The sequence below is a fragment of the Thalassophryne amazonica genome, chromosome 17 (assembly GCF_902500255.1).
Source record: "Thalassophryne amazonica chromosome 17, fThaAma1.1, whole genome shotgun sequence".
Lineage (NCBI taxonomy): Eukaryota > Metazoa > Chordata > Actinopteri > Batrachoidiformes > Batrachoididae > Thalassophryne > Thalassophryne amazonica.
Genome location: NC_047119.1, coordinates 76,534,592 through 76,558,884, shown reverse-complemented (window position 1 = coordinate 76,558,884; position 24,293 = coordinate 76,534,592). Strand labels below are relative to the sequence as shown.

The 24,293-nt window shown below is 42.5% G+C and overlaps 2 protein-coding genes across 2 annotated transcripts in view; one reads left to right on the top strand and one right to left on the bottom strand.

Annotated features, from left to right (window-relative positions):
* Positions 1 to 19,166, top strand: part of xpo7 (exportin 7) — a 227,008-nt gene extending 207,842 nt beyond the window's left edge. The window contains 11 exon segments of the mRNA XM_034191850.1: positions 2,461 to 2,540; positions 2,543 to 2,585; positions 2,588 to 2,666; positions 11,039 to 11,048; positions 12,652 to 12,790; positions 12,872 to 12,928; positions 12,931 to 13,028; positions 13,107 to 13,205; positions 13,282 to 13,312; positions 13,315 to 13,408; positions 18,757 to 19,166. Of these exon segments, the coding sequence (XP_034047741.1) occupies positions 2,461 to 2,540; positions 2,543 to 2,585; positions 2,588 to 2,666; positions 11,039 to 11,048; positions 12,652 to 12,790; positions 12,872 to 12,928; positions 12,931 to 13,028; positions 13,107 to 13,205; positions 13,282 to 13,312; positions 13,315 to 13,408; positions 18,757 to 18,850 (824 nt within the window). The 3' untranslated portion in view covers positions 18,851 to 19,166.
* A 1,417-nt stretch (positions 19,167 to 20,583) lies between these two features.
* The window catches only part of pbdc1 (polysaccharide biosynthesis domain containing 1), a 152,731-nt gene continuing 149,021 nt past the window's right edge, over positions 20,584 to 24,293 (bottom strand). Inside the window, exon 6 of the mRNA XM_034191582.1 lies at positions 20,584 to 20,714. Within this exon, the coding sequence (XP_034047473.1) occupies positions 20,623 to 20,714 (92 nt within the window). The 3' untranslated portion in view covers positions 20,584 to 20,622. The remainder of the gene's footprint in view (positions 20,715 to 24,293) is intronic.

Genomic DNA, 24,293 nt, shown 5'->3' with positions numbered 1-24,293 from the left:
AAAAGTTTTCATTAGTGTTGGAGAACATTTTGTTTGCCTTGTGAATGAAGTAGAGATATAGAAGCAGACACGTGCGTTTGTTTTGTAGCACTTCCTTTCTTTTCTTTGAGTGTCCATCTGTCAATGCAGTAGATTCAAAAGACAGTGAAATTTGATGTCATCAAATTAATCTTCTTTATTAAACAAAGAAATCTTAAACTATAAACAGAACCATGAAAAAGAATCATCAGGATTCAAAGACATTCACACGTGAAATTTGATGTCATCAAATATATATTCTTTATAAACAAAGGAAATCTAAATATAAACAGACCATGAAAGAATAATCAGGATTCAAAAGACATTCAACAGTGAAATTTGATGTCATCAAATATATCTTCTTTATTAAACAAAAGAAATCTAAACTATAACATAACCATGAAGAAGAATCATCAGGATTCAAAAGGATTATCAACAGTGAAATTTGATGTCATCCAAGTTATATTTTTATTAAACAAAAGAAGTCTAAACTATAAACAGAACCATGAACAGAAGCATCAGGATAGAAAGCAAAAAAGTAGGGCAAAAACAAACAAATCATGGGTATTTACCTTTTAATTGTGACACTTTTCCTTATCCCATCAATTGAAAGGATGTTTGGGGATGATGAAATCATTTTTCAAGATGAATATGCATCTTGCCATAGAGCAAAAACTGTGAAAACATTCCTTGCAAAAAGACACATAGGTCAATGTCATGGCCTGCAAATAGTCCGGATCTTAATCCAATTGAAAATCTTTGGTGGAAGTTGAAGAAAATGGTCCATGACAAGGCTCCAACCTGCAAAGCTGATCTGGCAACAGCAATCAGAGAAAGTTGGAGCCAGATTGATGAAGAGTACTGTTTGTCACTCATTAAGTCCATGACTCAGAGACTGCAAGCTGTTATAAAAGCCAGAGGTGGTGCAACAAATACTAGTGATGTGTTGGAGCGTTCTTTGTTTTTCATGATTCCATCATTTTTTCCTCGAATTGAGTGATTCCATATTGTTTTTCCCTCTGCTTGGTCTAAAAAAGTACCGTACCTGACTGCCACAATTTTTTTCCTGATTTCTTATAGTGTTTCTTAAAGCCAGAAAGTTGCCATTTAAAATGACTTTAGTTTTGTGTCATGTCTGTGATCTGCTTTTTCTACAAATTAAACAACTGAATGAACATCCTCCGAGGCCGGTGAAGTCCATAATTTTTTGCCAGGGGTTGTAGATGGAGACCTCTTTGGAACACCAGCGGCTGTGTGTATTTCTCCAGGTTACACTGGAGTTGCGTCAGAAGGGCATCCAGCGTAAAACTTGTGCCAAATACCAACGCAGATCTGGTTGTATCTGCTGTGGTGACCCCAAACAGAACGGGATAAGCCAGATGGACAACAACCCCTTTAATCTGCACCCTATCTATCTGTATTTGTACTTGCTCATTGATTCTGCAGTTCCCAAGTAACATTAGTTTTGTTTATTTAAGTTTAATGACAGTTTGTTTCAGTCAAACCATATTTTCAGTTTGTTAATTTCTTCAGTGATTTCCTCCAACTATCTGCCAAACTAGAAAACTGCTGCACCTAGTAAGACCAGAATACTACTGGAATGAAGTTGAATAAGGAAGTTGGGGGGGGGGTTCTCACTAAATGGATGCTGCACTCACTGCAGTTTATTGTCTGATAGTCCCAGATTGCATTTCAGAGCTTCTAGAATTCATACACTTTCGTGCGGATGGTGTTGGGGGGTAAATTTGGGTTACAGCTTTTTTTTGTTTTTCACCACTTTCATCCCTGTAGAAAGGATGTGCAGCAGGTTAGAGTGGTAAGAGATGCAGATGGTAAAGTGCTGACAAGTGTGGAGAGTATGCTGAGAAGGTGGAGGGAATATTTTGAGGAGCTGATCAGTGAAGAAAATGAGAGAGAAAAGGCTGGGCGAAGAGTATATCAGGAAGTACAAGGGATGAGGTAAGGATGACCTGACACTAAAATCATACATTAGATATTTGTTGAGAAGTAGTAAAATCTTTGCAGTCAGTGACTGAAGTACCCACACGTGGTGCGAGTCCAAGTTTGGACCCACTGAAGTTCTAGAGAAGATTCAGCCATCTTCACTTCTTTCAAAACGAAGATTTGAGTGAATAACTGTGACCAACTCCAGTGTTGGTCTTCAAAACAATCTTGGATGGATTTCCTAGCATGCTTTTGGTATTTGTTCATTTATAACATCATCAGTAACCCACAACAGAACCAGTCTGCATCAGTCAGACCCAATCACACCTTTCCCTGGTCAGCTGTGAAGGTTATTCTGGTCCAAGTTAGTTAAAGTCTCTTCGGCTTGTGTCCATTTGATTCTCAGACAGGAAATGGCTCAGCAGGTCATTGTCCACTTGTTTTTTGCTCTCTGAAAATGGAGGTGCGGGTGTTCTGATGGATTCTGTCTGTTTTTAGGGAATCGTATCCTGACGTTGGGGGAGGTTCCTAAGGATCAGATGTACAGCGTGAAGCTGAAGGGGGTCAGCTGTGTGTTTCGCCATGCTGGAAAGCTGTGCTCAGTGGCAACTACGTCAACTTTGGGTCTTCCGTCTCTATGGTGACGACGCTCTGGATAACGCTTTACAGACCTTCATCAAACTGCTGCTGTCCATCCCTCACAAGCGACCTTCTCGTACGTCACAGTTCACACTAAACACCAGCAGGGGGAAGCACTGAGTGCAGGCGCCTCTTAGCATTGATTAGCATCTAACATATGTGACATCTGTGCTAATAGCTAACAGATAACATGGTGACGTCTGTGGCTAACAGATGACGTGGTGACGCCTGTGCTAATAGCTACAAGATAACGTGGTGACGTTTGTCATGACTCCATGAAGGGGGGCAATGGTCCTCCTGCCTGCAGTGGTGTGCGTGAGGCAGCACTTCATCAGTCCGCTCAGCTTCACCCAAAGCCATAAAGCCCTGAGGGATAGACTTCTCATGCGGAATGAATCGACTTTAATCTGTCACAAAACAAATGGCAATGATCCAAATACTGCCTGTGTTAAAAGTTAAAAAGCTTCACTTTCAGTTCCTGCTTAAAGGGGACACAGCTTTGATAACCAAATCAAAGTCAGTCCCAGCAGAAGACTGCCCCTCCCTGAGCCTGGTTCTGCTGGAGGTTTCTTCCTGTTAAAAGGGAGTTTTTCCTTCCCACTGTAGCCAAGTGCTTGCTCACAGGGGTCGTTTTGACCGTTGGGTTTTACATAATTATTGTATGGCCTTGCTTTACAATATAAAGCGCCTTGGGCAATGTTTGTTGTGATTTGGCGCTATATAAAAAAATTGATTGAATTGATTGATTGAAAAGTTTCAGATCCTCCCGTGATATTTGTCTTACACAACGTCCAAAAAAGATGGATCCAAAATTTATCCATTAAAACACAAAATCTGACTAAATGGTTTCCTCTGCCTCCGTCAGATGAACAGAATAGATCCTTGTTCTTTGATTGGTGGGACTGAATGTAAATTCAGCAACATGCATGGCTCAGTGACCCTCTTGGAGAAAAGCTTCCACAAGAGAGGAAACGAAATCCAGCAGCTGTGGTCCGTGGGGTCGTCTTCAGCAGCTGTGAGGTCGTCTTCAGCAGCTGTGGGGTCGTCTTCAGCAACTGTGGGTCCGTGGGGTCGTCTTCAGCAACATGTGGGGTCCGTGGGGTCGTCTTCAGCAGCTGTGAGGTCGTCTTCAGCAGCTGTGGGGTCGGTCTTCAGCAACTGTGGGTCCGTGGGGTCGTCTTCAGCAACTGTGGGTCCGTGGGGTCGTCTTCAGCAGCTGTGGGTCCGTGGGGGTCGTCTTCAGCAGCTGCGGGTCCATGGGGTCGTCTTCAGCAGCTGTGGGTCGTCTTCAGCAGCTGTGGGTCCATGGGGTCGTCTTCAGCAGCTGTGGGTCCGTGGGTCGTCTTCAGCAGCTGTGGGTCCGTGGGGTCGTCTTCAGCAGCTGTGCGTCCGTGGGGTCGTCTTCAGCAGCTGTGGGTCCGTGGGTCGTCTTCAGCAGCTGTGGGTCCGTGGGGTCGTCTTCAGCAGCTGTGGGTCCATGGGGTCGTCTTCAGCAGCTGTGCGTCCGTGGGGTCGTCTTCAGCAGCTGTGGGTCCGTGGGTCGTCTTCAGCAGCTGTGGGTCCGTGGGGTCGTCTTCAGCAGCTGTGGTCCGTGTGGTCGTCGTTCAGCAGCTGTGGAGGTCGTCTTCAGCAGCTGTGAGGTTGTCTTCAGCAGCTGTGGGGTCATCTTCAGCAACTGTTGGTCCGTGGGGTCGTCTTCAGCAGCTGTGGGTCCGTGGGGCCATCTTCAGCAGCTGTGAGGTCGTCTTCAGCAGCTGTGGGGTCGTCTTCAGCAGCTGTGGGTCCGTGGGGTCGTCTTCAACAATTGGTGAAGTTCTGTCAGATGAAGAACAGGAAGAAAGCAGATGCAACACTCTGCATTTAATCATTAGTGATTGATCTCTGCTCCCCTCCACAGCATGTCTTTTTTCCTGGTCTCTCCCCTCAGCCCCAACACAGTCCCCAGCAGAAGACTGCCCCCTCCCTGAGCCTGGTTCTGCTGGAGGTTTCTTCCTGTTAAAAGGGAGTTTTTCCTTCCCACTGTCGCCAAGTGCTTGCTCACAGGGGGTCGTTTTGACCGTTGGGGTTTTTCTGTAATTATTGTATGTGCTTTTGCCTTACAATATAAAGCGCCTTGGGGCAACTGTTTGTTGTGATTTGGCGCTATATAAATAAAATTGATTTGATTTGATGTGTTTATACACACACACACATACAGATGATATGTTGGGTGGGCTCGGTGTTCTTACTGGACACTTGCCTCAAGTGTCCTCGGTCCCTCTGTGAAGACGGTCTTCGGGGACAGATCTCTGTATGAGGATGTTTCAATGAAAATGAACCCCAGCTAAAAACTCCACAAAGCAAATACGAAAAAGTCTAAAAATGATAAGTTGTACTGGCTGAATGTCTCCCAGGATAAAAAGGTCCCCATATCACGCCGAGGCACCAGGGTGTGTGAGGAGAGCAATGGTGCAACTTCTCCCAGTGCTGCGGTGAGGATCTCTCCTGCAGGAGCACAGCTGGATAATCCACCAGATCAGCACAGTTCTGATCCTGGACTCCAGCAACAACATCAAAGGACCAAAAGAAATTTACGAAACGACACCACTGTAAACTGGACCAGTGAGAAGAAAACGATCTTCTACTGCTTCACTTACTCAGGCATAAGAAGTGGGTGCAGGAGGACAAGACAGGATTTAGGAGGAGCGGCTAAAAGAAGCCGATTTACCAACAGAAAAGAAAGAAGCCACCACAACTGCAAAATTACAGTCGATTGTCGCTCAGATCACAAAATATCTGACAGCAAAGGAAATACAAAAAATAATATTAGAGTTGTTAGTTAATGTGATTCTGTTACTGTCAAGTTTGAGTTTGATGTTTGTAAACGTCTGAGCTTTAAACACTTTGACACATCACTCATCTGCATTAAATATTTATTTGCACTTTTGGTTTATTTGTTTTGTTTTTTTTAGAATGGCGGCCATCTGTGTTTTGTTGTTACATTTATAGTGTCATCAAAACAAGGAAGCAGATACCAGCATGAATATGAACGTGTTAATTGGCCCTGTGTCCGTGTGCCTGTAAATGAGTCGGGAGTGGGCGTGGCTGCATGCAGCTGCTTTCACAAGAAGCAGAACCCAGTGGAGTTTTTTCTGTTTTTCTCAGAGTGCTCTGCTTTTTTAAACTAAAGCCCCTTTCACACGGGGTTGCTCCCAGTTGCACTGTGTCGCCATGAGACAAGACCTTTCTAATTTTAGAGATATTGCGTAAATGCAAAAAAGCAGTCCTACATTGTTTAATATGCGCTTTGAATGACATATCCTGATCAAAAATGACTCCAAGATTTCTCACAGTATTACTAGAGGTCAGGGTAATGCCATCCAGAGTAAGGATCTGGTTAGACACCATGTTTCTAAGATTTGTGTGGCCAAGTACAATAACTTAAGTTTTATGTGAATTTAAAAGCAGGAAATTAGAGGTCATCCATGTCTTTATGTCTGTAAGACAATCCTGCAGTTTAACTAATTGGTGTGTGTCCTCTGGCTTCATGGATAGATAAAGCTGGGTATCATCTGCATAACAATGAAAATTTAAGCAATGCTTTCTAATAATACTGCCTAAGGGAAGCATGTATAAAGTGAATAAAATTGGTCCTAGCACAGAACCTTGTGGAACTCCATAATTAACCTTAGTCTGTGAAGAAGATTCCCCATTTACATGAACAAATTGTAATCTATTAGATAAATATGATTCAAACCACCGCAGCACAGTGCCTTTAATACCTATGGCATGCTCTAATCTCTGTAATAAAATTTTATGGTCAACAGTATCAAAAGCAGCACTGAGGTCTAACAGAACAAGCACAGAGATGAGTCCACTGTCCGAGGCCATAAGAAGATCATTTGTAACCTTCACTAATGCTGTTTCTGTACTATGATGAATTCTAAAACCTGACTGAAACTCTTCAAATAGACCATTCCTCTGCAGATGATCAGTTAGCTGTTTACAACTACCCTTTCAAGAATTTTTGAGAGAAAAGGAAGGTTGGAGATTGGCCTATAATTAGCTAAGATAGCTGGGTCAAGTGATGGCTTTTTAAGTAATGGTTTAATTACTGCCACCTTAAAAGCCTGTGGTATATAGCCAACTAATAAAGATAGATTGATCATATTTAAGATCGAAGCATTAATTAATGGTAGGGCTTCCTTGAGCAGCCTGGTAGGAATGGGGTCTAATAGACATGTTGATGGTTTGGATGAAGTAACTAATGAAAATAACTCAGAACAATCGGAGAGAAAGAGTCTAACCAAATACCAGCATCACAAAGCAGACAAAGATAACGATACGTCTTTGGGATGGTTATGAGTCATTTTTTCTCTAATAGTTAAAATTTTATTAGCAAAGAAAGTCATGAAGTCATTACTAGTTAAAGTTAAGGAATACTCAGCTCAGTATCCTTGTGAAATACTGGTGGTTGGCTCTCCTGCGGTATTGTATCACTTCCTGTTCCGGAGCACAGCGGTGTTTTTCTGTATCTGTTAGCTGTTTAATCTGCGCAGTTAGATTGATCTAGTTATCTAGATTACGATTTGTTTCCCAATGTAATCTTTACGTGCCTTAACTAAAGCACTCCTTCTGCTGAATCACCTCTAAATTATTTACACATTATTCACTTTGCGTGTTTTTAGGAATCCGCTAGCTTAGCGTAGCTACTAGCTCTTAGCCGATTTAGCATGGCGGCTTCTCCTGTCTCTCCCGCACTTTTCTGCTCTGGGTGTGAAATGTTTAGTTATTCCTCGGCCTCCTTTAGTAGTAACGGTACTTGTAATAAGTGTAGCTTATTCGTAGCTTTGGAGGCCAGGCTGGGCGAATTGGAGACTCCGCTCCGCACCGTGGAAAATTCTACAGCTAGCCAGGCCCCTGTAGTCGGTGCGGACCAAGGTAGCTTAGCCGCCGTTAGTTACCCCCTGGCAGATCCGAAGCAGCCGGGAAAGCAGGCCGACTGGGTGACTGTGAGGAGGAAGCGTAGCCCTAAACAGAAGCCCCGTGTACACCGCCAACCCGTGCACATCTCTAACCGTTTTTCCCCACTCGACGACACACTCGCCGAGGATCAAACTGGTTATTGGCGACTCTGTTTTGAGAAATGTGAAGTTAGCGACACCAGCAACCATAGTCAATTGTCTTCCGGGGGCCAGAGCAGGCGACATTGAAGGAAATTTGAAACTGCTGGCTAAGGCTAAGCGTAAATTTGGTAAGATTGTAATTCACGTCGGCAGTAATGACACTCGGTTACGCCAATCGGAGGTCACTAAAATTAACATTAAATCGGTGTGTAACTTTGCAAAAACAATGTCGGACTCTGTAGTTTTCTCTGGGCCCCTCCCCAATCAGACCGGGAGTGACATGTTTAGCCGCATGTTCTCCTTGAATTGCTGGCTGTCTGAGTGGTGTCCAAAAATGAGGTGGGCTTCATAGATAATTGGCAAAGCTTCTGGGGAAAACCTGGTCTTGTTAGGAGAGACGGCATCCATCCCACTTTGGATGGAGCAGCTCTCATTTCTAGAAATCTGGCCAATTTTCTTAAATCCTCCAAACCGTGACTATCCAGGGTTGGGACCAGGAAGCAGAGTTGTAGTCTTACACACCTCTCTGCAGCTTCTCTCCCCCTGCCATCCCCTCATTACCCCATCCCCGTAGAGACGGTGCCTGCTCCCAGACTACCAATTACCAGCAAAAATCTATTTAAGCATAAAAATTCAAAAAGAAAAAATAATATAGCACCTTCAACTGCACCAGACTAAAACAGTTAAATGTGGTCTATTAAACATTAGGTCTCTCTCTTCTAAGTCCCTGTTGGTAAATGATATAATAATTGATGAACATATTGATTTATTCTGCCTTACAGAAACCTGGTTACAGCAGGATGAATATGTTAGTTTAAATGAGTCAACACCCCCGAGTCACACTAACTGTCAGAATGCTCGTAGCACGGGCCGGGGCGGAGGATCAGCAACAATCTTCCATTCCAGCTTATTAATTAATCAAAAACCCAGACAGAGCTTTAATTCATTTGAAAGCTTGACTCTTAGTCTTGTCCATCCAAATTGGAAGTCCCAAAAACCAGTTTTATTTGTTATTATCTATCGTCCACCTGGTCGTTACTGTGAGTTTCTCTGTGAATTTTCAGACCTTTTGTCTGACTTAGTGCTTAGCTCAGATAAGATAATTATAGTGGGCGATTTTAACATCCACACAGATGCTGAGAATGACAGCCTCAACACTGCATTTAATCTATTATTAGACTCTATTGGCTTTGCTCAAAAAGTAAATGAGTCCACCCACCACTTTAATCATATCTTAGATCTTGTTCTGACTTATGGTATGGAAATAGAAGACTTAACAGTATTCCCTGAAAACTCCCTTCTGTCTGATCATTTCTTAATAACATTTACATTTACTCTGATGGACTACCCAGCAGTGGGGAATAAGTTTCATTACACTAGAAGTCTTTCAGAAAGCGCTGTAACTAGGTTTAAGGATATGATTCCTTCTTTATGTTCTCTAATGCCATATACCAACACAGTGCAGAGTAGCTACCTAAACTCTGTAAGTGAGATAGCAGTATCTCGTCAATAGTTTTACATCCTCATTGAAGACAACTTTGGATGCTGTAGCTCCTCTAAAAAAGAGAGCTTTAAATCAGAAGTGCCTGACTCCGTGGTATAACTCACAAACTCGTAGCTTAAAGCAGATAACCCGTAAGTTGGAGAGGAAATGGCGTCTCACTAATTTAGAAGATCTTCACTTAGCCTGGAAAAAGAGTCTGTTGCTCTATAAAAAAAGCCCTCCGTAAAGCTAGGACATCTTTCTACTCATCACTAATTGAAGAAAATAAGAACAACCCCAGGTTTCTTTTCAGCACTGTAGCCAGGCTGACAAAGAGTCAGAGCTCTATTGAGCTGAGTATTCCATTAACTTTAACTAGTAATGACTTCATGACTTTCTTTGCTAACAAAATTTTAACTATTAGAGAAAAAATTACTCATAACCATCCCAAAGACGTATCGTTATCTTTGGCTGCTTTCAGTGATGCCGGTATTTGGTTAGACTCTTTCTCTCCGATTGTTCTGTCTGAGTTATTTTCATTAGTTACTTCATCCAAACCATCAACATGTTTATTAGACCCCATTCCTACCAGGCTGCTCAAGGAAGCCCTACCATTATTTAATGCTTCGATCTTAAATATGATCAATCTATCTTTGTCAGTTGGCTATGTACCACAGGCTTTTAAGGTGGCAGTAATTAAACCATTACTTAAAAAGCCATCACTTGACCCAGCTATCTTAGCTAATTATAGGCCAATCTCCAACCTTCCTTTTCTCTCAAAAATTCTTGAAAGGGTAGTTGTAAAACAGCTAACTGATCATCTGCAGAGGAATGGTCTATTTGAAGAGTTTCAGTCAGGTTTTAGAATTTCATCATAGTACAGAAACAGCATTAGTGAAGGTTACAAATGATCTTCTTATGGCCTCGGACAGTGGACTCATCTCTGTGCTTGTTCTGTTAGACCTCAGTGCTGCTTTTGATACAGTTGACCATAAAATTTTATTACAGAGATTAGAGCATGCCATAGGTATTAAAGGCACTGCGCTGCGGTGGTTTGAATCATATTTGTCTAATAGATTACAATTTGTTCACTTAAATGGGGAATCTTCTTCACAGACTAAGGTTAATTATGGAGTTCCACAAGGTTCTGTGCTAGGACCAATTTTATTCACTTTATACATGCTTCCCTTAGGCAGTATTATTAGACGGTATTGCTTAAATTTTCATTGTTACGCAGATGATACCTAGCTTTATCTATCCATGAAGCCAGAGGACACACACCAATTAGCTAAACTGCAGGATTGTCTTAGAGACATAAAGACATGGATGACCTCTAATTTCCTGCTTTTAAACTCAGATAAAACTGAAGTTATTGTACTTGGCCCCACAAATCTTAGAAACATGGTGTCTAACCAGATCCTTACTCTGGATGGCATTACCCTGACCTCTAGTAATACTGTGAGAAATCTTGGAGTCATTTTTGATCAGGATATGTCATTCAAAGCGCATATTAAACAAATATGTAGGACTGCTTTTTTGCATTTACGCAATATCTTAAAATCAGAAAGGTCTTGTCTCAGAGTGATGCTGAAAAACTAATTCATGCATTTATTTCCTCTAGGCTGGACTATTGTAATTCATTATTATCAGGTTGTCCTAAAAGTTCCCTAAAAAGCCTTCAGTTAATTCAAAATGCTGCAGCTAGAGTACTGACGGGTACTAGAAGGAGAGAGCATATCTCACCCATATTGGCCTCTCTTCATTGGCTTCCTGTTAATTCTAGAATAGAATTTAAAATTATTCTTCTTACTTATAAGGTTTTGAATAATCAGGTCCCATCTTATCTTAGGGACCTCGTAGTACCATATCACCCCAATAGAGCGCTTCGCTCTCAGACTGCAGGCTTACTTGTAGTTCCTAGGGTTTGTAAGAGTAGAATGGGAGGCAGAGCCTTCAGCTGTCAGGCTCCTCTCCTGTGGAACCAGCTCCCAATTCAGATCAGGGAGACAGACACCCTCTCTACTTTTAAGATTAGGCTTAAAACTTTCCTTTTTGCTAAAGCTTATAGTTAGGGCTGGATCAGGTGACCCTGAACCATCCCTTAGTTATGCTGCTATAGACTTAGACTGCTGGGGGGTTCCCATGATGCACTGAGTGTTCTTTCTCTTTTTGCTCTGTATGCACCACTCTGCATTTAATCATTAGTGATCGATCTCTGCTCCCCTCCACAGCATGTCTTTTTCCTGGTTCTCTCCCTCAGCACCAACCAGTCCCAGCAGAAGACTGCCCTCCCTGAGCCTGGTTCTGCTGGAGGTTTCTTCCTGTTAAAAGGGAGTTTTTCCTTCCCACTGTAGCCAAGTGCTTGCTCACAGGGGGTCGTTTTGACCGTTGGGGTTTTACATAATTATTGTATGGCCTTGCCTTGCAATATAAAGCGCCTTGGGGCAACTGTTTGTTGTGATTGGCGCTATATAAAAAAAAATTGATTGATTGATTGATTGAATAGAGCTCTGACATTAAGTGGTTTCAGTGCAAGTCAGAGCAACAGGACGGTACTCAGCATGACTGGAAGCCACACCCTCACAAGACGACGTTACCCGACGCCAATTTATGATTCCTGCTGTGTTCCATTGTTCCCGAAGTATAAATCACGCAGGATTGTTTTATACCATGTACACAATGCAGTAAAATTACACGCTCAAAAAAAGAGCACAGAAAAAAAATGCTGATTGCAGCTGCAGCTCCTCGCTCTTCTTCTCTCACAAAAGTGTTTAAATAAAATCGATAAAAGTCTTGCTCACAGACTGATTGCCAGAGACAGGACATGTCCACATCAAGTACAACTCCAGACATCGCCACATTTACTCATGGACGGTTAATTTGCGCACACGCGCATCTCACGGTCAAAGGAGGAAAAATAAACTGTAACAGTACTCAGAGCGCAGACCTGCAGCTCAGCACAGAACAAGTATAAACTAGAAGAGAAATCAGAGTGCACAGTCTGTCTGCAGCCAAACTGTGCACTCTGACTTCTCTGTGCAGAGAACCTGCAGGCTGTGTTCTCACCTTCTCTCAGCCCCCTGCTGCGCGCACCTGACACAGATATTCCTGCATCGTCAGGAAGCAACTGGGAGCAGCCCCTGATTGAAAAGGGCTTAAACCTAAAAAAAAAAAAAAAAGGCACTTTGACATCAGGTGACCAAAATGTGTCAGCTTTGCAGAGTTCTTTCCACTGCTGATTTCTTGAATAAAATCTATGACAGTAGAAACAAAACACTCCTCTGTGACAGCAGATCCTGCTGAGGGTGAGTGCTTTTATCACCATACCTTATAAGCAGTGCTGTTTGGACAAAAAAAAGAAAAACAAAAGTTATATGGGCCTTAACGTGTGCTTTTGTGGAACGTGTTCAGCGGTTGCTGTGGCATGTGTTGCTGGGTAACAGATGGTTTTTGTGTCTGCAGGATTATCCCAAACTCAGCCAGTCGTTCTACTCGCTGCTGGAGGTGCTGACACAGGATCACATGAACTTCATCGCCAGCCTTGAGCCTCACGTGATCATGTACATCCTGTCATCCATCTCCGAGGGACTCACGGCGCTTGGTAAAATGCTCACACGCTGCTACAGCAGCTGCCAGCTCCTTCTGAGCCGAGGGATGTTTGAGTTTGTGCTTCTGCTTTCAGACACCATGGTGTGCACTGGCTGCTGCTCCAGTCTGGATCACATCGTCACCTACCTGTTCAGCAGCTCTCACGCTCCACCAAGAAGCGAGCGACTCCCTTGGCAACTGATGATCGCTTCCTGCACATCATGCAGCAGCACCCGGAGATGATTCAGCAGGTGTGAATGCCAACCAGTCTTCTGTGTCCCAGTGTGTCCACTTCCTGTTTCTGAACTGACACTGTGGTCTTTGTGCAGATGCTGTCCACTGTTTTGAACATTATCATCTTTGAGGACTGTCGCAACCAGTGGTCGATGTCGCGGCCGCTCTTAGGTCTCATCCTACTGAATGAGAAGGTAGCGTCTCACACCGCCTGTCTCACATGCGGGTCTGTGGCGTTTGTCTGCTAACGGGTGTTCTTGGACCCTGCAGTACTTTGCCGACCTGAGGAACAGCATCGTGAACAGCAGCCCCCGGAGAAGCAACAAGCCATGCACTTATGTTTTGAAAACCTGATGGAGGGAATAGAGCGCAATCTGCTAACCAAGAACCGCGACAGGTGAGTCTCAAGTCCTCAAGCCTTCTCCTGCATCGCGACCTGGACAGCCGTTAAGGCAAAGGTTAAAGGTCAGCTTTAGAGCAGCAGTGATGTGGGCAGTGAAGGGAGTGCAGGAGGAGAAATGATGCTGAGGTGGATGTGTGGAGGGACAAAGTTGGACAGAATAAAAACAAAAGGAAAAATGCTGAGCTTCATGAGTATTTGGCAATGATTATTTATTTCTTTATTTTGTTTCATTTCATTCCAAGTGTTTTGCGTCTGTCAGGGTCCAGAGGGTGGTGTGAGGTTTTTTGCCATCCAGTGGTTCTGTGGTGTCGCTGATGTAACATGCTCCAGACTCGACTTGAAAAAGTTGTCAAAGCACCTGAAGGAGGACATAATTAAGTTTATTCAAACAGCACAAAAGCACCCCGAGGCGCTCCACCCGAGTTAGAACCCAACCTGATCCAGACCACGAGCATGCACAGCATTGTTTTTTTATCATCAATCAATCAATCAATTTTTTTTATATAGCGCCAAATCACAACAAACAGTTGCCCCAAGGCGCTTTATACCTCAACCAGTCCCAGCAGAAGACTGCCCCTCCCTGAGCCTGGTTCTGCTGGAGGTTTCTTCCTGTTAAAAGGGAGTTTTTTCCTTCCCACTGTAGCCAAGTGCTTGCTCACAGGGGGTTGTTTTGACCGTTGGGGTTTTACATAATTATTGTATGGCCTTGCCTTACAATATAAAGCGCCTTGGGGCAACTGTTTGTTGTGATTTGGCGCTTTATATTGTAAGGCAAGGCCATACAATAATTATGTAAAACCCCAACGGTCAAAACGACCCCCTGTGAGCAAGCACTTGGCTACAGTGGGAAGGAAAAACTCCCTTTTAACAGGAAGAAACCTCCAGCAGAACCAGGCTCAGGGAGGGGCAGTCTTCTGCTGGGACTGGTTGGGGCTGAGGGAGAGAACCAGGAAAAAGACATGCTGTGGAGGGGAGCAGAGATCAATCACTAATGATTAAATGCAGAGTGGTGCATACAGAGCAAAAAGAGAAAGAAACAGTGCATCATGGGAACCCCCCAGCAGTCTACGGTCTATAGCAGCATAACTAAGGGATGTTCCGGGTCACCTGATCCAGCCCTAACTATAAGCTTTAGCAAAAAGGAAAGTTTTCTGGCCTAATCTTAAAAGTAGAGAGGGTGTCTGTCTCCCTGATCTGAATTGGGAGCTGGTCCACAGGAGAGGAGCCTGAAAGCTGAAGGCTCTGCCTCCATTCTACTCTTACAAACCCTAGGAACTACAAGTAAGCCTGCAGTCTGAGAGCGAAGCGCTCCTATGGGGGTGATATGATACTACGAGGTCCCTAAGATAAGATGGGACCTGATTATTCAAAACCTTATAAGTAAGAAGAAGAATTTTAAATTCTATTCTAGAATTAACAGGAAGCCAACATCATCATATTAGTATAGGCAGTGATGTGTAGCAGACCAGACTCAGTGAGGTGACCATCTGCTTAGACAGAACAAAGAGTGACGGACAACCAGGAGTCAAAGATCACGATCCCATCTGAATAGACCGCAGTCATAAATCAGTGATCTCACTGATTCCACATCAGTTACTGAAATAGGAACTTCGGGCTGTGGTTTTGTAAATATGCCATTTTTTATTTGTTAAAAAAAAAAGCCAAGTTGTAATTAGATAACCGTCTGATATAACCAGTGTCAAATAAATAGAACACCGCCATGATCTACTGGTGCCAGACGTTCAGGACTTAAGCTGGGTTTACTCTGTGTGAGTTTTGGCCCTTTTTTCAGCAGATTTTTCATTTGTGTGAGAATTTTTTGCATCACACCCAGCTTCAGGTTAATTGCGCGTCCTGCATCATTTAGTGTACATGGAGTAACGAGCTGCGTTTAACATCTCACGACCACCTCCTGATCACCGATCGTATGGTCAGATGAAAATCAAACCTGTTTGATATTCTGGTTGGCTGTCGTGAGGGTATCCCGCTGCTGAAGAGCTACAAGCATCCAACCTCTCACACTGTGCCTGTGCAAACACCACAGAGCTGTCTTGTAAATTTTTATTTTTTTTTAACTTTGATGTCTCCCATCGAGAGTTTTTCTAAATTAAGTTTGAAAAAAAAGCTTCTGTTTACATTTTGCTTCTGGAAGCATGAGTCCGACGTGTGGTTTTTGAACGTACAATGTGTGTGAGAACATAAATTGTGTGCTCTGAACTTTTACACTGTGCGGTTCTGTGGTACAGTTTGAACTGAAACTGAGTACAGTGATTGAAAATATCATACAGTGTCTGCTCAGCTTCAGGACGAATACTGCCATGAACACTACTGGCCAGTAGATTGCAGTAGAGACCGTGAAAACTTGCCAAAACAAAATTCCAGATAATCCGTGTCTGCTACATTTAAGATGCGTGGAATTTAATAAACGCAGACACAATAACGTCTATAAACCCAGAGAATATATTCAGGAGAGTTTTAGGCACTAGAGTTTAATGCTGTTGTCCTGAACAGAGTGTCTGAAATATTTCTCATGTCGTGAACGTACTGAGATTACCCTATCCTACCCATAATGCACTGCTGGGCACAGCATATATCCACCCTAACCCTAACCCACACTAAAATCTGAAAAATTAGCGCATTACTTTAAAACATACATCTGATATTTTCACTTTATAAAACTTCAGACATGACATTAATTTAAATAACTTGTCCGACATTAGTTTGGTTAAAATTTGAACCATAAGTTAAAACTGTATGCCTCTGGATGACATGGATAATATTGCCCACGTATCAGTATGGGGTTAAAAGAAATAAGATTTTTTGTTGTTGTTGTTGACCAGTTCTCCTTTGTCTGCAGAGGATAGAGCAGTTTCTTCTAGAAGCAGCTCTTCTCTGTTTTGCAGAGGGTAGAACTACACATCAGCTATGAAACATTTAACAGGTAGGTGCTCAACTGATTTTAAATTTTATAAATATTTGTAGCTGTTCAGCTTTATTTACCACGTTAACGGTCTAAAAATTGTCGGACAAAAATTTACCGGAAGATAATTAGTCCGATAATGATTTTTAAAGTTATCTGAAAAGATAATCTGATAATGAAAACATTGTCTTTAGATAATTAGCGGTTATCGGAATCTGTGCCCACCACTGCTAACATGGAGCTGAAAACAAGAGATAACACAAGTTCATCCCAGTTATTTGTGTTGACACTCATCCACGTGACCTGCTCATCTCCTCAGTGTAGCAACGTTTCCATCTTGATCTCATGCTGTCATCGTGCTTGCCGTCCCCGGTGGATGTGTTGATGTTTGAAATTTGTTTCAGTTTAAATTGAAGTCTAGAGTGAGACAGAGGGAGAGGACTTAATTTTTAATTTTTACTGTAACACTTTCTTTGACAGTGTAAACATGTTTTCCATGTCAGTGAAGCTCCATTGAAATTGAGGAGGAGAGAGAGTGCTGTCTTTTCTCTTTTAAGTCTATAATAAAAGTACTTTTAACCAAAACATCACATCTAGGCTTCCATCTCAGATGTACCTTAAAAACTGTTTACTTTGCCTTGTTTGTTGTCATTGTTTTCAGCAGAATGTCACCTGTGTGACTTTATAGTTTTTCTTTCATTCTGACATACTGTATTAAAACGGTGACCCTGAATTCACCCCTGAACATAAAATTTAAATCAGAAAAAAGTTATTTACTGTGAAAAGCAGAAATATTTTTAACAAGCCATTATATAACTTAGAATATAAATATAAATTAACTTCAAAAATATATGTTAAAATGTAGCATAAATAAAGCTATATACATCAGTTCACATTAAAATGCAGGAAATGCTTCAGGTATTTTTTTGTGGCTATTTGCATGCAATAAGATGCCACACAAATTATATTTGTGCCACTTGCAAAAACAATTCCTGTTCAATGCACATCAGAAAATTTGTACAGATATTCCACCTCAATGTGGAATCCATGTGTATTTTTCCCTAATTCCTTGCTTTTGTAGTATTTTTATTGATGTTGATCCAGACTGTCTTGACTGTTAGTGGCCAAAAAAAAAATAGAAAAAGGTGTTTTGAACTTTGAGTCCTTGAGAAGATGGAAATAGAAACGCACAGTCTGATCCATTGAGCTGATCTGTGCGCACAGATCAGTGAATCCACCTGTTCTTGTTCGTCCAGAACAGAACAATAAGGTCCACTTCATCATCAGATTGATCACACTCTGGTTCAGACGCTGATGATGCGCTCTGCGCTTCGATCCTCTTCATGCAGTTAAAAAAAAAAAAAGACAGACTTTACGCGCTGTTCCAAGATGCCTGATTATTGTGACTAAACATTAATCACACACACTAAAACACACTCCAAACATAGCAAATGACACACAACTTTCAAAAGTGATCGCTTTCTACTTTTTGCTACACATAAAACCATAATTTCCCTTCACTCAGCAACCAAACTACGTGGATTGGGGATTATTATTATTTGGTCATATGTTTTACACCAGTGATAAAGAAAAATTTGTTTTTGTTTTTCTCTGTCGCAGAGAAAGAGGCAAGGAAACAGGAAATGTCCCATTCACAAAACGTGCACGCAGACCCCCACATGGGTCTGTGTGTTGTCATCAAACCCACATGGAGTTGGTGAATGTGATTGGTTAGTTTCTGTTTTTTTCCTGCTACATTGGGGGAGTCGTATTTCTTCTCAGCCCTCTCACTCCTCCAGCTGAAAGGAGGAAATGAGTTGTTTTGCTGCAGCTGTCTGCAAAACATGCAGCAAATATGAGAATATCATCTCAAAAAACCTTGTGTAAATTATTAATCATAATTCAAGTTATACTTGGCCTATTAACAAAATTAAAAAAGTGGTTTGGAGGTTGAAGTCTCCACTTTCAACATTCAAACAGAGTGGAGCGGATTTTGTGCTACGTCTGCTTAATTAGGTTATGTGACTTCTGATGTGCTGGTGTGTCATTCGACCCCAGAGGGTTAAAGCAAACAGAGCTCTGGTATCGGATCAGAAAAGTATCGGTATCGGCAGAAAGCCAAATTCAGGTATCGGGATCGGAAGTGAAAAAATGTGGATTGGTGCATCCCTATTTGCGGTCCTCGGTGGCGGTGGCGATGGTTGCCGTCCTCGGTGGCGATGGTTGCCGTCCTCGGTGGTAGTGGCGATGGTTGCCGTCCTCGGTGGTGGTGGCGATGGTTGCCGTCCTCGGTGGCGATGGTTGCCGTCCTCGGTGGTGGTGGCGATGGTTGCCGTCCTCGGTGGCGATGGTTGCCGTCCTCGGTGGTGGTGGCGATGTTTGTCATTCTCAATGTGATGTGATGGACTTTGTGTGTTTGCAGGTTCACACAGAATCTGTCCGTGTTCAGGAGAGAAGTCAATGACAGCATGAAGAACTCCACGTACGGCGTCAACAGCAACGACATGATGAGCTGACATTCCACACGGCGGCTGCCTCACCCCTTCACCTGCCTCACCCCTTCACCCCGCAGCCAGGATGTCCGGGTTCTCCTCCCAGACACCAGGAGCATGTGCAGCAGCAGCTTCGCCGGTTCCACTTCCACGTTGCACTGAGCCCACACTTTGTGTTTTAAAGGGGCCGAAGGCGGGGCTGAAGGCGGCGCCGGCGTCACGGTGCCGCCGCAGGCTGAATGTCGCTTCGCCTGCCTTGTATAGACGAACAGAACCAAGTGTACATTTTTTTCCTAACCTTTTGAACAATGTTTATAATAAACTGAACGGTGTGATTGAGCTTTTTACAGTGTAGTGAGTTAGTCTGCATGGGGAGGGGCCTAAACTGTCACGTGGCCACAGGAGCACGGCGCACCACTCCACACTACATCCATGCTGTCCTCAGTCTCTGGTCCAAGTGATATAAATAACCACGCCCCTGTGCCGGTCTCTCTGTCCTCCCCCTCAAAGCATACCCACTTTCTATAGGTCAGTATGAGGACACGCCCTCAGACTTTTTTCTTTTTAATGACATCAGTTTTAAAAGATCAGGTCACTTACACAAAAAAATTAAACTCACAATGAACCCAAATCTCTGCATCACTGAACGAAAAAAAAAGCAAACTAATGGATTACAGAAGTATTTGCCCCCTTTATTCTGTAACCACGCCCACTTTTAATGAAAGTGGGCGTGGTTACAGAAGAGTGACCTGCACTGTTCACTCATAATAAGTCATCCTGTGGTTAAAGAAAAAAAAAAGTCTGTTTTAGCACAAATTCACATCCTGATGTTTACTGAACCCGACACTGATTCAAGCTTCGTTTAGAGCGCCACCACTGGTCTCATGACGCCATTAGCAGTTTATTGAAAAGATCATTTTCTTCATAAATGTCAACATTATATGTTAGCAAAACAAACAAAATTGCACTTTTAAAAAACAGCAGAAATTTAAACATAAAAGTCAAATTCAAAGCTAACAGCTGTTTGTTTTTTACTTTGAAGTTGCCACTGTTGGTTTAAGATGTTTTGTCCGAGCATCATGGGAAAATGCAGGACTTCATACTGGTGCAGTCATTTTGTATTTTTACTTCTTTTAGATCTTGTAGGTTTTTTAACGTCAGTTTTTATTAAATTAAAAAGTCTGAGGGGCGTGGTCAGTTTGTTGTTGTGTAAACGCACTCTGGTAGGCTGGATCTGTTTACACACTCGAGTCCTCAGACCTGCTCCGTCAGGAACCTCGTGAAGAACATTTTATTTTGTGATGTTGCTGCTAGCTTGTGCAGACTTGGCGATCGCGGTGGCACAGGGTTGCGTCCACACTGACTCTGCTCCAGTGCAGGCGCAGACGCCAGCGCAGAGCGGTGGCACAGATGGACGTTTGACTTCCTGGTTTTGCTTTGTGTTTCTGGTGCGTGTCGGGTCGGTAGCGTGTAGCCGTTTGAACGTCTGCTACATATAGTGTAAACATTGTGACTGCAAATAAACCTAATGGATTTTTTTTATGATGCGGCTGTTTCTCATCTTTTCCACATAAGTGAACAAGTGCATTGTGGGAAACTGCTACCATAGACATGAAAGTGATGCCAGACAGTGGTGGCATAAAGTTTATTTTCAGGATGACGAACCTTCAGCAAATAAATGTGGCACAACATGAAAAAAAAAATTATAATTAACAGAAGAAAGTCTGTGAAACAGGAAGGGAGGCCGAGTTCCCAAGAACAGGTCTCAGGTGAACTGGTCCTTGGTTCTGCTGGGATTAAGTCTTGGTGCTTTTGGACTTGTAGATGAAGTCATTGTGACCTTCTCTGTTGCGGCCGATCTCCACAGCAAAGAACTGGATTCGAGTGGCTGGAACAAAAAAAAAAGTTCACATCAGAATGTTTCCTGTCAACTCGGCTCAAATGGGATCTCAGTTTCCTGGATCGGTTTCCTGCTCTGGGGTTTTTTTTTTTGTTTTTTTTTTAGATTATCTGGATGTAAGGTGACGCCGACATGAGTCGTCTGTCCGCAGTCATTCTAAACTCACTGACGTGTCCATTTTCTTTTTTTGTGACCAAATTTTTATTTACATAACTTTAGAACAAAAACATACCACAAACTAATATCAACAAATAAAAGACATAATAAACATACCCAGGACAATCTTACTAAAAATGCCACATCTGCAGCCTCGCAAAACATAACACAGATCACCGAAGGAAACTTCGCATCAAAAAGGCTTGAAGGTGAGTCATGACTCGAGTCCACGGAATGATAGTTTCTTCTTTAGCATTACATAAACGTGTCATGGACAACTGTAGACGTAGTGCATCTCTAACAGACAACAGCCACTGACGGTGAGACAATGTGGGGGTTTCCACCTGTTTTAGATCGGCCAGGACGACCTTCTCTTGTACTTTGCGTAACTTAAGTTGTGATACGTCATTCAGCAACAAAACCACCAGTAACAAAGGAATATTAATGTGTAACAGCGTGAACAAACTTTCTTAAGGCCCTGTCACGCGCGTAGCTTCGTTCCTGCAGCTGAGTGCTTCATCTGGATTTTTAAACTGTTGAAAAACTTGAACGAATGCCACCAAAAACCTCAATTCGTCTGTATTTCATTTTGCTGTCGTTCTTGACGTTTTATCGTTCGCTTACTTTTTGTAATTAAGCAAACGTGCCCCTGTTCTCTGGAATGATCTCCCTGCATCAATAAAACAGAAAACACACTTATTTTCCCTTTCATATGGCTAGCATACTGGTACAGTTTTGTTTTACGCTTTTAACGCTTAATTCATTTATTAGTAATTGGAGCGTGCCACGGCCTCAACTTTACCTAAATTCTGGGTCTTTTAGTGAAGTTTAGGGCTAGTGGCCGGCGATCACTTTAGTATTTCTTCTGTTTTCTTGTTGTTTAATGCTGACAAATTATACAGGATTTTTCGTCTTTCTGATGCCTGATTTAGTTTTTTCTGTTTAAGGTGCAGCTCCATCCAGAGATGGGAGTTGTGTTCGTGTTGGTGATCCTCCTGTCCTGTGCACCAATAGAATTTCTTGTATGAGGTCTGTTAGAAAAGTATCCAACCTTTTTTTTTTTTTTTTTTTTTAAAAACCTGATGGATTTGAATCACGTGTGCTTCCATGAGCAAACCTTGAACCTTTGTGTGCATGTGAGTTTTTTCACGCCTGTCGATTGCGTCATTTGTTTGTAAGCAGCCTTTGTGTGAGGATGGGTGGAGTCTGTCGTCGGATTTTCATTGCAAGGAAAATGGCGGAACGACTGGAGCAGCGCGACTGCATCAAATTTTGCCAGAAACTGGGCGACAGCCAGGTGGAAACCATTCAGATTATTCAGACGGCACAGTGAAACAGGAAATGTCAAATGTTGAACACTTTCTGGATCAGCACTTCCTGGATTTGACAATAGAGGAGATCTCATGGTAACAGTATATGTTACTATAAATGTAAGTGTTAAAATGATAATGGAAGTGTTTCTGAATGGGTTATATAGTCCCTCAGCAAAGCTAAATTGAGTAAAATAAATAAATATATATATATATATAAAAACAGCAAATAAATAAAAACATATGTAATTTTGAGCGTCTGACTCTTGACTTGTTAGATGTGATTTTTGGTATTGGAATGACTCATTGTGTCATTCCTGCTTCTGTCCAGCAGGAGGTAGTGTTCGTTTGCCTTTGGTGGCGTTTTGTCCAGAAAGACCTCACAGGCACCCCCCCACACCTGGTTTGATGATCCTGATTAGCTTACGTCGTGGGTTTCCACCAATGATAAAGCGGAAGGCGTGAGGTTTTTCTCCGCTCTCCTGGCTGAGACGGAGCTCTGAGCTCAGCTGAATGAGGAAATATGAGGCGGTTTACTGCAGCTTAACACCAATACGCCACCAAATATGACCATAAAATTCACTAAAAAATATATATAATGTTACACTGTTACAAAGAGAAGTTTTAATCTGCCGAGGTGCAAGATGGAGCCTGTGAGTGCAGCCTTTTCCAGTCGTTCAGAGTCACTGAGGAAGATACAATGATGTCATCAACAAGCATTATGATGATTGGCCGGTGGAGTCTAAATCCGTCGGCTAAATTAATATAATTTCTATCGTCAACCACACATACCGTGCACACCTACATGTCACAGCAGTGCACAACATCAGTGACATATTGTTGGCTAGGTCCCTGTAGTACAGTAGTTGGTGCTGTGTACCACAAGAAGTTCTAATCCACCTTAGTAGAAGAAGACAAATCTTGACTCTGAACATCCTAATGACACCAAAGTTATATCGGTGAGTAAACGACTGTATTTTATGCCAGAAATGAGGTCCAGGTTGTTAAAAGCGTTATTTCTCCTTTTATTTGGGTTGACATACATGTTTCTCCAGTGATTTTAGATTAATAAAACTATCAGTCAGCAGCTGATTCATGTTCTGTTGGCTTACATGAGATGTAAGATGCTTGGCCTGAATGAAATACAGTTACTTGACTCCTCCTCTGGTCTGTAATATCTATATCAATCAATCAATCAATTTTATTTATATAACGCCAAATCACAACAAACAGTTGCCCAAAGGCGCTTTATATTGTAAGGCAAGGCCATACAATAATTATGTAAAACCCCAACGGTCAAACGACCCCCTGTGAGCAAGCACTTGGTGACAGTGGGAAGGAAAAACTCCCTTTTAACAGGAAGAAACCTCCAGCAGAACCAGGCTCAGGGAGGGGCAGTCTTCTGCTGGGACTGGTTGGGGCTGAGGGAGAGAACCAGGAATAAGACATGCTGTGGAAGAAGAGAGCAGAGATCAATCACTAATGATTAAATGCAGTGGTGCATACAGAGCAAAAAGAGAAACACTCAGTGCATCATGGGAACCCCCCAGCAGTCTAAGTCTATAGCAGCATAACTAAGGGATGGTTCAGGGTCACCTGATCCAGCCCTAACTATAAGCTTTAGCAAAAAGGAAAGATTTAAGCCTAATCTTAAAAGTAGAGAGGGTGTCTGTCTCCCTGATCCGAATTGGGAGCTGGTTCCACAGGAGAGGAGCCTGAAAGCTGAGCATAGAGGAAATAAATGCATGAATTAGTTTTTCAGCATCACTCTGAGACAAGACCTTTCTAATTTTAGAGATATTGCGCAAATGCAAAAAAGTCCTACATATTTGTTTAATATGCACATCGAAGGACATATCCTGATCAAAAATGACTCCAAGATTTCTCACAGTATTACTAGAGGTCAGGGTAATGCCATCCAGAGTAAGGATCTGGTTAGACACCATGTTTCTAAGATTTGTGGGGCCAAGTACAATAACTTCAGTTTTATCTGAATTTAAAAGCAGGAAATTAGAGGTCATCCATGTCTTTATGTCTGTAAGACAATCCTGCAGTTTAGCTAATTGGTGTGTGTCCTCTGGCTTCATGGATAGATAAAGCT